The 15,230-nt window shown below is 35.6% G+C and overlaps 1 protein-coding gene across 1 annotated transcript; it reads left to right on the plus strand.

The window, feature by feature from the left end:
- The first annotated feature begins 9,145 nt into the window (after positions 1–9,145).
- Positions 9,146–11,805, plus strand: LOC112034904 (uncharacterized). Its single transcript, XM_065780199.1, has 2 exons — positions 9,146–10,387; positions 11,068–11,805. Exons 1-2 carry the CDS (start codon positions 9,146–9,148, stop codon positions 11,803–11,805), a joined length of 1,980 nt encoding a protein of 659 aa, XP_065636271.1.
- The last annotated feature ends 3,425 nt before the right edge of the window (positions 11,806–15,230 follow it).

Below are 15,230 nucleotides of genomic sequence, written 5' to 3' on the forward strand. Positions count from 1 at the left end.
ATCACCAACTGGATCAAGAACATCCTCACCAGCAAGACCTGTAGAAGGAGAAGGAGAAGGTGCTCTACCAGAAGGCTCAGACCTAGGGTGTTTAGAACCAGCTTGAAGATGAGCTGCCCTCTGTCTAAGAAAAGACGCACCTATGGGAGCTATCACATGAACGGGCTCAGAGGAAGGCAAGCCACTAAGATCAAGATAAAGTAAAATCCTATGAATAAAAATAGGATGCACAAGAGCATGAGTAGTAGATGAACTCTTATAAACATCGTTCAAAGAACGAAGAAAGTGATGAGGAAAACTAATAGGAGCATCAGTAACCAGGGCGTACAAAAATACACACCTCTTAAGAGGAATGGTGTGAACATGAGAGATGGGCAAGATAGAATGACAAGCTATCCTAAAGAACAAATAATGCAACCCGGAGAGCTCAGCAGAAGTGATCCTAGGATGAGTACCCCACTAGACAGAAGTCCCAGTGATGTAAGACAAGACATTACTCAACTCGGGAGACTCATCATAAGGATAGACAGGATTCTGGACCAAAGGTACCCCTAGAGCATCAGCCACTACAATGGTGTACTCTACGCCTCGTATCCAACTCTTTACGAAAGTGTTGGAATCATAGATGCAGGTAGAGATGTTCGAAAATAACTCTCTAATCAAGGCAGAAGGTGGAGGAGGATTAGAAATATCCACCAAGGGTAACCAGCCCCGACACTCAAAGTTTGCCCTAATGGCAGGATCAAGTTCATCTAAGAGAACAGAATGCTCAGCCCAAATCTTCCTCTTAAGGTTTAGCTTCTCAAAAATCTCTTGGTTTTTCTCACTCAAAAACTTCTCACGGTCAAAAGAAGGAGGGGATGGAGAAGAGGAGGGAATAGTCCTACGGACTCTAGTCTTCCTAGACATGAAGCTAAAGAAAGGATAGAGACACAAAGAGAAAACCAAAAGACCAGAATAAAACAAAACCAAGGGCAGACTGCAAGTTAGCACAATAAAAAAATATAAAAAATCTATATGATGCATGAACAATAACAATGTTGTGATGCATGAACTAATGCAGTAAACACAGTTCAAATTAAGTTCAATTTCACAAAATTGGCTCGAACATAGAGTTTCTAACAAAAACCCAAAAAAACTTTGAAAAACCACTTGATAATTTTGAAACAAATTGATGAATTGATCATCACACATTGTTGAAAACGGATTAGAATAACCAATTTCATCAAAACAACAAGCCAATTTCATCAATTAAACCCAATTGAACAAAAATCCCCAATTCGGATCAATTATTAACCTAGAATTTTCAATTTCACACAAAACCCAAAATTGATCAAATTAAACTATTAAGAACATGTTTATAGTATGTCCCCACAAAAACCCATTGATCAATGACACAAAATTGGGCTTAAATCAACAACAATCCCAAAAAGAAAAGGGTCTAAAATTTTGAGTATAAATGCATGAGAAAATGCATGAAACTAGTAAATAAACTCAAAAAGGAAGGGTAAGATAGACATATTGGCTCGAGGAAAGAGAATTCTTGCAAAAAATCCAGAGGAAAATGACAAAAATTTGAATAGTTGAGCTTGTCAAGTCGGAGAGAGAGAAAAGACTTTGAAAAACTTTTGAAAAAGTGTTTGAAAAAGTCAAGAACGGTGTTTTAAAAAAACCTGATTTGCAACTTTCGATTGATCGAAAAATACATTCGATCGATCAAATGAGACAGTCATTTTTAAACAAATTAAAGCACTTTTTCGATCAATCAAAAATCAGAATGGATCGATCGAATTGGGTAGAGGCTCACAAAAATTTTGAGAAAAATCACAGTTTTGAAAAACACAAACCTCAGTTTTGAAAAACAACTCCTCAAAGCATTAAATAATGAAAACAAAATGCATGAGTATGAGATGGAATGATTTTTCAAAAACCCAGTTTTTAATCCAAGTTTCTCTAAAGAAAATTTCAGCCATTCTCTTTTTAAATTCTCAAGCAAAAAAAATGTTTTGCATAATTCTCAAAGTATTTTCAAACTTGGTCGGTCAGACCAAAAACACACACAATAACATGTACAAAGTTTAGCAAAGAGTAACTTGTGTAGTGTGTGCAACTAGCAAAAACTTTGAGAAACATGTGAGGTGATATGTGAATAGCAATTAATCACAAAGTCTACACAATCCATCACATAAAATTTAAAAGAGACTATCACCTAAAGAGTTACATTATATAACTCCCACATCTCCTAGAACAAAAGCTTGCAATCATATAAGTTTCTTGTATTTTTGCCTCCTTTTTTTTTTTTATGTGAGATGACAACAAGCCTAATAGTACACACCAATTTTATTTATGTGAGATGGCATCAAGCCTAATAGTACACACCAATTTTAAGCATTAAGCAATTAAGCCAAGGCATCACCTTATGTTCTTTTTGTGCATGTACTACACTTTCTTGAGCACAGAATCTTATGATATGCACTAAGTTGTTTATGATTGGCAAGTGAACAGTGGTGAGATGGTTATTTATGCCTTTCTCAAAAGGACCAAGTCCGTCAGTTAAATAACATGTGACATCAAGATTAAGACAAAATGATAAACACCATAAATATCTTTCCCACACAACATGCACTACAAAGTTTCAACTAGTCAAGTGTAATAAATAAGCTCATCAAAGCTAAATAAGGTACATAGGACATGATATGTGTAAATAAATTGACCAACCTTGTTTTCAAAAACCAAGAAAACAATGTTAAACACATTTTTGCTTTCTCCTTTTCTCTTTTTTTTTATTTATTTATTATTATTTAAGAGAAAACAAATAAATCCTAGAATGAAATGCATGAATGTAATGCAATGCAAATCCTAGAAACAAAACAAAAGAATCACAAAAAACCAAAAAACAATGGTCATAGAGGAATGAGCAATGAAGCACAAGGATCATATCAGAAAGACTCAATTAGGTCGAGTCTTTTGCATCCAAAACCTTTTAAATGCACCATGAGCATTGGAGTTCTTATTCACATTCGCATGATTTCCAACTCCAGAATTGGAATAAAGGTTCAAAATCTTTACCAATTCACCAATAAGTACCATAGGATCTTGTGTTTGAGGCACAGGCACCTTTGGTTTAGTTGCTCTCTTAGTAGCTTGAAGCTTGTAACAGTTAGGACGAATGTGTCCAGACTTTCCACAATAATGACAAACCCAAACAGGTTTACCATGCATCTTGTCCTTAGAAATGGTAGGTTTAGTTTCTCTCAGATCAACCCTAATCTTCTTAGGAAGTGAAACTTTTACAGGTTTGACTACCTCACTCACAAGTGGTTTAACAGTTTTACTCACAACCTCACTCATAGAAGGTTCAGAAGAAGATGAAGGAACAAAGTTCGCGGAATGTGGAGTAGACACAGAGATGCTTTCAACATATCCTATCCCAGATTTATCAGAAGGATACTTTTGAACATTCAGCATGTGATCAAGTTTAGAACTAGCAGTTCTAGCAATAGATAAATCATGTTCTAAAGTTTTAACTTTATCAAGTAAAAGCATGTTCTCAGATTTCACATGGTTCAAAAGATCATTAGCATCAAATAATTTAACAAGCAAATTTTTCTTTTCAAACTCAAGAGAATCAATTTTCTTCAAGCCAAGTTTAACATTCATAGCATCCTTTGCAGCAACTTTGCAAAATTTATTATAGGCCTCTTGAAGATCTGCATCCTCAAAGAGTTCCCCATCAGAAGGGTTCTCCTCAACAAATATGCTTTCATTGACTACTGCAGTAGCAGTGAAAGTAATGAAGTTTCCATCCTTGTCACATTCAGACTCATCATCAGAAACCTCATTATCACTAAGGGTTACAGCCATAGCTTTACCCTTATTTCTCAAGAATGTAGGACATTCAGATTTAACATGACCATACCCTTAACAACCAAAACACTGAGCACCCAAAGAATTGTTTGAAGATTGACCTACTTTTTCTCTAGGTTTTTCAAAGTTATTAACCTTAGTGGGATCATTCTTCCTAAAGTTTCTAGGTTCAACAGTGTTTGTACCTCTTGCCCTTCTATTTGTATTTCTCAGAAAGTTTCTAAAATTCTTGGCAAGGTAAGCTATCTCTGTAGCAGAGAGCTTATCATCAAATCCACCAGCGTCAACATCATCAACAGACTTAAGAGCCATTGATTTGGATTTGTTTGTTTTGGGTAAGTCAGACACATAGGACTGAAGAGATCCTACAAGCTCATCAACAGGGATGGAGTCCACATCCTTGCTCTCAGCAATGGCAGTCACTTTGGGTCTAAAGTCTTCAGTTAATGATCTAAGTATCTTCCTAACAATTTTAGGTTGATCATAGATTTCATCCAAATTAAAGGCAGAATTAACAATATCATTCAGTTTGGCATAAAATTCATCAAAGGATTCATCATCAGACATCCTAATGCTCTCAAACCTAGAAGTTAATTACTGCAGTTTGTTTATCTTAACTGCCTTTGTGCCTTCATGTGCAGTTTGGAGGATTTTCCGAGCAGTATGAGCAACCTCAACATTAGAGATCCTCTTAAATTCTTCTATAGAAATAGCATTGAAGATGGCATTCATAACTTTGCTATTAAAGCCAGCTGCTTCTTTTTCAGAAGTTTGCCACTCACTCACAGGAGTACTGGGCTTCTCCCATCTGTACTCAACAGAATTCCAAACTCCCTCATCAATGAATTTTAGGAATGCTTTCATCCTTACTTTCCAATAAGCATAGTTATTCCCATCAAAGTGAGGAGGAACAACAAGAGAGTGTCCATACTCCATGACAACAGGGGTCAAGGATCAGCTCAGAGATCAAAAAATCAACAACTAAAGAGCTACCTGCTTTAATACCAATTGATGGAAAAATTTAGACCCCTAAACACATAACCAGATTGAGTAGCCTAGTTAATTAGCTAAGTTGTTACTTAGTCAAATTAAGCAATTCTAAGTTAAAACAATCAAACAATCATATCAAGAATATATAGCAGCGAAATAATAAATAACACAAGATATGATCACCCAGGAAAACCAAACCGGTAAAAAACCAGGGGAGAATTTTACCCACCGATCCTCAAGGCAAAACTGAATTCACTATGAAAGAATCGAAGTTCATACAAAAGGACTTAGAAGATCCCCGTTTGACTTCCTAATGCTACCTACCAGTAGAACTTACTGACACAACCCCATGCAAGCTCTGAATCCACGGACTCCTTCTTTCTTGAATTCTTCAATCAGCTACAAGCACCCATGCTTGATATTCTTCAACCTTCAATGGTAGCAACCAAGTTGATCATCAAGATGTTGAAGTAATCTCAATCTTGAAAACCCTAAGCTTTGTGTAAAGGAAAGCTCCTTTAGATCTCACAAGAGATTCACACAAAACAGCAATGTATGAGCAACAATACAACTGGAGCAACTCTAAAAACATGGCTAGGGTTTTTCCTTATATACCTAGGGCAAAAATATAAAACCCTAAACGTTTAATGAGTTAGGGCTGAGTTGGAAAAACTGCAGAAAACGCAATCTGGTCGACTTTCAATCGATCAAATCTATTCTTCGATCGATCGAGCCAGACTGAAATGCCCCAATGCATCTATAGTCTCTCGATTCCAACTTTACAATAATTAAACAACTTTGAGCACACTTTAACGAGACTAAACAGATTGTTTTGATCATGGTTTGCCAATATTACAGATTAGAGTTCTAAATACATAAATTCCTAAACCTTTAGAACCAAACAATTTCCTTGCAATAAATTTTCTTTTTTATCTTAAGAACATTGTTAGCACCGTGTGTACACCATAAAACGTAGAGAAAGTGAAATTGATTGGTTTTTTAGATAAATTGAGAACTATTTCAAACAAAAAGGGGGAAAGAACTTTCCCAATTTATATAATTTAATCTTTTCTTTTGTTCTACTCACTTTTTACAGTAGTTCAATTATTTACACTTCTCTAATTTCCTTTAAAAAATAGTCGTAGTTATGAATTTTCATGTTTTTATCAATCTGTTGTCAATTCCTTAAAATAAATTTTTTTATTTATCTTAGGAATATTATTAGCACCGCGTAAACACCACAAAACATAAAGAAAGTGAAATTAGTTGGATTTTAAGATAAATATGGAATTGGGAAATATGTTGAATGTAAAGGCGGAAAGAACTTTTCTATTTAATTCAATCTTTTCTTTTGTTCTGCTCACTTTTTAGAGTAGTTCAATTCTTTACACTTCTCTAATTTTCTTTAAAAAAATTGCCGTAGTTATGAATTTTCAGGTCTTTATCAACCCGTTGTCAATTCCTTTCAATAAATTTTCGTATTTATCTTAAGAACATTGTTAGCACCATATGTACACCATAAAACATAGAGAAAGCGAAATTGATTGGTTTTTAACATAAACGAGGAATTGTGAAATATTTTAAACAAAAAGGGGGAAGGAACTTTCCAATTTTATTTAATTTAATCTTTTCTTTTGTTCTACTTACTTTTTAGTGTAGTTCAATTCTTTACACTTCTCTAATTTCCTTTAAAAAACAGTCGTAGTAATGAATTTTTAGGTCTTTATCAATCTGTTGTCAATTCCTTACAATAAACTTTCTTGTTTATCCTAAACATATTATTAGCACCGCATATACACCACAAAACATGAAGTTAGTGAAATTAGTTTGATTTTAAGATAAATGAGGAATTGTGAAATATTTTGAACGTAAAGAGGGAAAGAACTTTTCCCTTTTATTTAATTTAATCTTTTGTTTTGTTCTACTAACTTTTGAGATTAATTCAATTCTTTACCCTTCTCTAATTTCCTTTGGAGAATAGTCATAGTAATGAATTTTCAAGTCTTTATGAACTTGTTGTCAATTCCTTACAATAAATTTCTTTATTTATCTTAAGAACATTTTTAGCACCGCGTGTACACCATAAAAAATGGGGAAAATGAAATTGATTGGTTTTTAAGATAAATGAGGAATTGTGAACTATTTTAACCATAAACGGGGAAAGAACTTTCCCTTTTTATTTAATTTAATCTTTTCTTTTGTTCTATTCATTACTGAGAGCAGTTCAATTCTTTACACTTCCCTAATTTTCATTAAAAAATAGACATAGTTATGATTTTCTAGGTCGTTATCAATCTGTTGTCAATTCCTTACAATAATTTTTTTTTATTTATCTTAAGAATATTTTTAGCACCGCGTATACACCACAAAACATAAAGAAAGTGAAATTGGTTGGATTTTAAGATAAATGAGGAATTGCGGAATATTTTGAACATAAATGGGGAAAGAACTTTTCCTTTTTACTTAATTTAATCTTTTGTCTTGTTCTACTTACTTTTGAGATTAATTCAATTCTTTCCACTTCTCTAATTTCCTCTGGAAAATAGTTATAGTAATGAATTTTCAAGTCTGTATCAACCTGTTGTCAATTCCTTTCAATAAATTTTCTTATTTATCTTAAGAACATTGTTAGGACCTTGTGTACACCATAAAACATAGGGAAAGTGAAATTGATTGGTTTCTGAGATAAATGAGGAATTGTGAACAATTTTAAACAAAAAGGGGTAAGAACTTTCCCGTTTTATTTAATTTAAACTTTTCTTTTGTTCTACTCACTTTTTAGAGTTGTTCAATTCTTTACACTTGTCCAATTTCCTTTAAAAAATAGCCGTAGTTCTGAATTTTCAAGTCTTTATCAATCTGTTGTCAATTCCTTACAATAAAATTTTGTATTTATCTTAAGAATATTATTAGCTCCGCGTATACACTAGAAAACATAAAGAAAGTGAAATTGGTTGGATTTTAAGGTAAATGAGGAATTGCAGAATATTTCGAACATAAATGGGGAAATAACTTTTCCTTTTTACTTAATTTAATCTTTTGTTTTGTTCTACTAACTTTTGAGATTAATTCAATTCTTTACACTTCTCTAATTCCCTTTGGAAACTAGTCATGGTAATGAATTTTCAAGTCTTTATGAACTTGATGTTAATTCCTTACAATAAATTTCTTTATTTATCTTAAGAACATTTTTAGTACCGCGTGTGCACGATAAAACACAGGGAAAGTGAAATTGATTGGTTTTTAAGATAAATGAGGAATTGTGAACTATTTTAAACATAAAGGGGGAAAGAACTTTCCCTCTTTATTTAATTTAATCTTTACTTTTGTGCTACTCATTTTTTAGAGCAGTTCAATTCTTTACACTTCCCTACTTTCCTTTAAAAAATAGTCATAGTTAAAAAATTTTAGGCCTTTAACAATCTGTTTTCAATTCCTTACAATAAATTTTTTTTATTTATCTTAAGAATATTATTAGCACCGCATATACACCACAAAACATAAAGGAAGTGAAATTGGTTGGTTTTTAAGATAAATGAGGAATTGTGAACTATTTTGAACGTAAAGGGGGAAAGAACTTTTCCTTTTTATTTAATTTAATATTTTCTTTCATTCTACTCTAACAGTTTAGTTTCTGTTTCGTCCAGAGAGCATCGTGTGTACTTCTCTTCAGGCTTCTGCGACATCAATTGGTATCAGAGGCTTGATTTATCATGGTCTGATGGCTAACTGGCGAGACGGTGACCACTATAACAATGACAGCGGTGACGACGTAAGTAACCCAGTCCTTACTAGGGCTGAGTTCCTTGATTTTGGTGATGAAAATAAACAATTTCGTGATTCTGCCTAACACCGAAACCCTAATCGCGTTGATGAAGAGTGACATGATAACTGAGTGCGTGGCCCTCCCCATTCTGGTCCAAACCGGAACAGGCAACAAGACTACAACGAAGAAGATAGTGAAGATGAGGAGTATGCAGAGAGAGTCCTTGGAAATCATCGTGGTCCCGTGAGGGATAATGGTTGAGATTATCAGGAGCAGAGGGATTATCGGATGAAAATAGAATTACCATCCTTTAATGGTAATGTCTCTATTGAAAAGTATCTAGATTGGGTCAGTGAGGTGGAAAAGTTTTTTGACTATATGGGTACAACAGAAGACAAATAGGTGTGTTTGGTGGCCTACAAATTGAAAGGAGGAACATCTGCCTGGTGGGATCATGTTCAATTAAACTGTACCCGTGAACGAAAGCTTCCAATACAGTCATGGAGGAGGATGAAAAGATTAATGGCAAATCGGTTCTTACCACCCGATTACCAGCAGAAGTTGTTCAGACAGTACCAGGATTGCAGGCAGGGTACTCGGACAGTTAATGAGTACATGGAGGAATTTGACAGGTTGGCGAATCACAATGATTTGGAGGAAACTGAAGATCAACGGATATCCAGATTTGTACATGGGTTACGAGTTTCCATCCGAGATCGGGTATCCTTACAAACCCTATATACTTTGAATGAGGTTGTAACCTTATCCAAGAAAATAGAATTTCAGCATCTCAGGACAGGTTCGAAGTTTTCCAACAGCAGTTCGGAGTCCTCTAGTTCCATTGCCAACAAAGGTAAACAGCCCATGTTTACACCACGGTCACAACCCATGGTTAGGGAGAATAGTGGTGTCAACCAATCCACAGTGGCAGTAGCAGGTTCCGCAAGCCAGCCAATAGCGAATGCCAGCCCCTATGCTAGGCCAACTGGGAATAAGTGCTACAGGTGCGGAGAACCAGGACATCGATTTAGTACTTGCCCTAAGCGAGCCGCAGTGAATCTGGTAGTGGTAGAAGAGGGTGAGGTAGAAGGTGAACAGGAGGGTGAAGAGGTATATAATGATGCAGATCCGTATGCCTATGATCCCAATGAGGTCCAAGAGGATGAGGAAGGCGTGCCATTAAGGCAGTCTTTGGTGATTCAGAGGTTGTTACACACACCAAGGGTGGAATTCGGTGACCAGCAGAATGAGATCTTTCGAGCACGATGCACCATCAATAAAAGGGTCTGTGATTTGATCATAGTTAGTGGCAGTGTAGAGAACATTGTGTCGAAGAGTTTGGTTACCAAGCTGGGACTGAAAACAGAAAAGCATTCCTCTCCGTACAAGATAGGTTGGATCAAGAAAGGTACGAAAACTCTTGTTACTCAACAATGTCGTGTTACTTTTTCTATGGGTAAATATTATGTAGATGAAGTAGTTTGTGATGTTGTTGAAATGGATGCATGTCATTTAATACTGGGTAGACCTTGGCAGTATGATGTAGATGCTACTCATAAGTGTAAGGTTAATGTGTATGTGTTTTTTAAGAATGGCAGAAAAATTGTCCTTGGTCCTATTAAGGAAAGTTGTAGACCCAAAGCTTCTAAAGTGGAGGGGAAGCTAGCACTCCTTATAGTGAACAATGAAGATGAGTTTGACAGGCATTGTAAGGATTTGAAACAGGTATATGCTATAGTAGTGACAGATGATGAGCCAAAGAAGGTTGCTGAGATACCTAAGGCGATTTAGCCATTGATCAAGGAGTTTGAAGTGGTTTTTCCAGAAGAGCTGCCTGCAGGTTTACCACCGATGTATGACATCTAGCATTGCATTGATTTAGCTTTTGGAGCTAGTTTACCAAATCTACCATATTACAGGATGAATCCTCAAGAGGGTCAGATTCTACAGTGGGCAGGTGGATGAGCTTTTGAGCAAGGGGCAGATCAGGAAGAGTATGAGTCCATATGCAATATCGGCATTGTTAACACCAAAGAAGGATGGGAGCTGGCGTATGTGTGTGGATAGTCAAGCCATCAACAAGATCACAGTCAGGTATCGATTTCCTATTCCATGACTAGATGACATGTTTGATATGCTGAGTGGGTCCAAGTGTTACACTAAGCTGGATCTCAAGAGTAGGTATCACTAGATTCGGATCCGACTTGAAGATGAGTGGAAGACGGCTTTTAAGACAAAGGAGGGGTTGTATGAGTAGATGGTAGTTTATGAATCAGGTATTGAAACCATTTATTGGAAAGTTTGTGGTAGTTTATTTTGACGATATCCTAATTTACAGTAAGACAAAAGTAGCCCACTATAATCATGTGCGAGAAGTATTAGCGGGGTTGCAGGCCAATGAGTTGTATATCAACTTGAAGAAGTGCAGCTTCTGAACTGATAAGTTGCTGTTCTTTGGGTATGTGGTCAATGCGGATGGGATTCATGTTGATGAGGATAAGGTCCATGCAATCAGAGAGTGGCCAACTCCAAAGACAGTGAGTGATGTGCGAAGCTTCCATGGGCTAGCAACCTTCTATCGGCTGTTTGTTCGAGATTTCAGTAGCATAGTAGCCCCTATCACTGCGTGTCTGAAGAAAGGGAAGTTCTCAAGGGGAAAAGAGGCAGAACAAAGCTTTGCCTTAATCAAGGAAAAGTTGAGCAGCGTCCCAGTTTTGGTAATGCCTAACTTCGATAAGGTGTTTCAGGTGGAGTGTGATGCATCTATGGCCGGGATAGGCGCTATTCTTTCACAAGACAACAGACCAGTAGCATTCTTCAGTGAGAAAGTTTGTGACATTCGAAGTAAATGGTCAGCCTATGAACTGGAGTTCTTTGTTGTAGTACGGACTCTTAAGCATTGGAAGCACTACCTAATTCAGAGGGAGTTTGTATTATACACGGATCATCAGGCATTAAAGCACATCAACAGTCAAGTTAGCATTAACAAGATGCATGCTCAGTGGATAGCTTATATACAGCGCTTTCATTTCACTCTAAAACACAAATCTGGTGTCACCAATAAGGTGGCTGATGCACTCAGCAGGCGAGCATCGTTGTTGACCACCCTACGTACTGAAGTTGTAGGGTTTGATTGCCTCAAGGAGCTGTACGAGAATGACAAGGATTTTGGTGATTTTTAGGGTAAGTGTCAACAAACTGATGCTGCTATCAATAGTATGTACATCCAGGATGGTTTCCTTTTTCGGGGTAACCAATTATGCATCCCTAAAAGTTCATTGAGGGAGTAGATTATTAGGGAGCTGCATGGTGGAGGTTTGGGTGGACATATGGGCAGAGATAAGAGTATAGCACTAGTGGAAGAGAGGTATTATTGGCCACAACTCAAAAGGGATGTTGGCAATCATGTGAGGAAGTGTCCAATCTACCAAACTGCTAAGGGACAATCTCAAAATACTAGTTTATATATGTCTTTACCAGTTCCATAAGCACCATGGGAAAATCTGTCTATGGACTTTATCTGTCTATGGATTCTATTTTTGTTGTGGTTGACAAGTACTCCAGGATGTCCTATTTCATAGCATGTAAAAAGACTTTAGATGCTACTCGATTGGCCAATCTGTTCTTTAAAGAAGTTGTTCGTTTGCATGGAGTGCCAAAGTCCATCACCTCTGACCAGGATACCAAGTTCATTAGTCACTTTTGGCGAACTTTGTGGAAGCGTTTTGACACTTCCTTGAATTACAGCAGCACTAGTCATCCACAGACTGATGGCCAGACAGAAGTGTTTAATCGTACTTTGGGGAATTTGATTCGGTGTATCTCAAGTGAAAAGCCCAAACAGTGGGATCTTGCATTGTCCCAAGCAGAGTTTGCGAACAATAGCTCAGTCAATGAAAGCACTGGTAAGTCTCCATTTGCCATCGTCTACTGCGTGCCCCCAAAACACGCTTTGGACTTGGTACCTTTACCTGAGCTTCCAGGAATGAGTCAAGCAGCAGAGAATATGGCTGACCGTATTTAGGCCATGCAAGAGGAGGTGAGGCAGAAACTAGAAGCTACAAATGCTAAGCACAAGGATATTGCTGATAAGAAGAGGTGTGAGAAGATCTTCAACGTTGGGGATTTAGTGCTAGTGTATCTTAGGAAGGAGAGATTTCCTATTGGTACCTACAACAAATTGAAGGACAAAAAGTACAGGCCATTTTAGATTACTAAGAAGATCAACAACAATGCTTATGTGGTTGCTCTTCCTCCATATATGAGCATTTCTTCTACCTTTAATGTTGCTGACTTATATGATTATCATCCTCCTGATGAACCAGATAGTGGGAACTCGGGGTCAAGTTCTTTTTAAGTGGGGGGGACTGATGTAGAACAGACAGCACATGCCTTCTTGGAGCAACAAGGGCACAGGAAGTCACAACGCAAGATCAAAGGGGGGTGCTAGTAAGGGCCATCAGAGGTAACAGTGTCGGAATTGCATGAAATTTGGCAGGTTAAAAGGAAACGGTGTTCTGATCCAGATTCATGACAACTGCCATCAACGTTGCCAAATTTTAGGCAAATTCCTACGTTTAGGCCCCGAAAACAGTGTTTTTGCTATTTATAGTAAAATTTGTTTTTCCTTAATAACTTTTAGTTTAAAAGTCAGAATAAGGTCTCGTCTGTGTTAGGGCAACCCTTAAGGTCAGTAGTTTATGATTCTGCGTTTAACTCAATTTTGCCATTTTTGGTAAAATTCGGTAATTTTGTCACCTAATCGTTTAATTAGTGCGAATTAGGGTTTTAAACATTTTTGCTTAGTATTTATATGTTTTGTAGTCATCAGAGGCAAAATAGACTATTATTAATAAACATAGACATTTTGTCAATTTTCTCTTCTGGTGGATTCCAGTTTTATCTCCTTGTGGATTCAGCGAAACCCCTCATGGATTCGAGGCTTACTACCAGAAACTAACAGTTTAGTTTCTGTTTCATCCAGAGAGCATCGTGTGTGCTTCTCTTCAAAATTCAGCGACATCAGTTCTACTATCTTTTGAGATTAATTCAATTCTTTACACTTCTCTAATTTCCTTTGGAAAATAGTCATAGTAATGAATTTTCAAGTCTTTATGAACTTGTTATCAATTCCTTACAATAAATTTCTATATTTATCTTAAGAACATTTTTAGCACTGCGTGTACACCATAAAACATGGGGAAAGTGAAATTGATTGGTTTTTAAGATAAATGAGGAATTCTGAACTATTTTAACCATAAAGGGGGAAAGAACTTTCCCTCTTTCTTTAATTTAATCTTTTCATTTGTCCTACTCATTTTCAGAGCAGTTCAATTCTTTACAATTCCCTAATTTCTTTTAAAAAATAGTCATAGTTATGAATTTCTAGGTCTTTATCAATCTGTTGACAATTCCTTCCAATAAATTTTTTTTATTTATCCTAAGAATATTTTTAGCACCGCGTGTACACCACAAAACAAAAAGAAAGTGAAATTGGTTGGTTTTTAAGATAAATGAGGAATTGTGAACTAATTTGAACGCAAAGGGGAAAAGAACTTTCCTTTCTATTTAATTTAATCTTTCTTTTTTTGTTCTACAAAATTTTTAGATTAATTCAATTCTTTACACTTCTCTAAATTCCTTTAGAAAATGGTCATAGTAATGAATTTTCAGGTCCCTATCAACCTGTTGTCAATTCCTTGCAATAAATTTTCTCATTTATCTTAAAAACATTGTTAGCACTGTGATTACACCATAAAAAATAGAGAAAGTGAAATTGATTGGTTTTTAAGATAAATTTCGAACTATTTTAAACAAAAAGGGGGAAAGAACTTTCCCATTTTATTTAATTTAATATTTTCTTTTGTTCTACTCACTTTTTAGAGTAGGTCAATTCCATACACTTCTCTAATTTCCTTTAGAAAAGAGTCCTAGTCATGAATTTTCAGGTTTTTATCAATATGTTGTCAATTCCTTACAATAAATTTTTTTATTTATCTTAAGAATATTATTAGCACCGCGTATACACCACAAAACATAAAGAAAGTGAAATTTGTTGGATTTTAAGATAAATATGGAATTGGGAAATATTTTGAACGTAAAAGGGGAAAGAACTTTTCCTTTTCATTTAATTTAATCTTTTCTTTTGTTCCACTCACTTTTTAGAGTAGTTCAATTCTTTACACTTCTCTAATGTCCTTTAAAAAAATAGTCGTAGTTAAGAATTTTCAGGTGTTTATCAACCTGTTGTCAATTCTATTCAATAAATTTTACTATTTATCTTAAGAACATTATTAGCACCGCGTATACACCACAAAATATAAAGAAAGTGAAATTGGTTGGATTTTAAGATAAATATGGAATTGGGAAATATGTTGAACATTAATGGGGAAAGAAGTATTCCTTTTTATTTAATTTAATCTTATTTTTTTGTTCTACTCACTTTTTAGAGTAGTTCAATTCTTTACAGTTCTCTAATGTCCTTTAAAAAATAGCCGTTGTTATGAATTTTTAGGTGTTTATCAACCTGTTGTCAATTCCATTCAATAAATTTTCTTATTTATCTTAAGAACACTATTAGCACCGTATGTACACCTTAAAACACTGA

This window comes from Quercus suber, unplaced genomic scaffold, assembly GCF_002906115.3.
Source record: "Quercus suber isolate HL8 unplaced genomic scaffold, Cork oak 2.0 scaffold_13, whole genome shotgun sequence".
In the NCBI taxonomy this organism is placed as follows: domain Eukaryota; kingdom Viridiplantae; phylum Streptophyta; class Magnoliopsida; order Fagales; family Fagaceae; genus Quercus; species Quercus suber.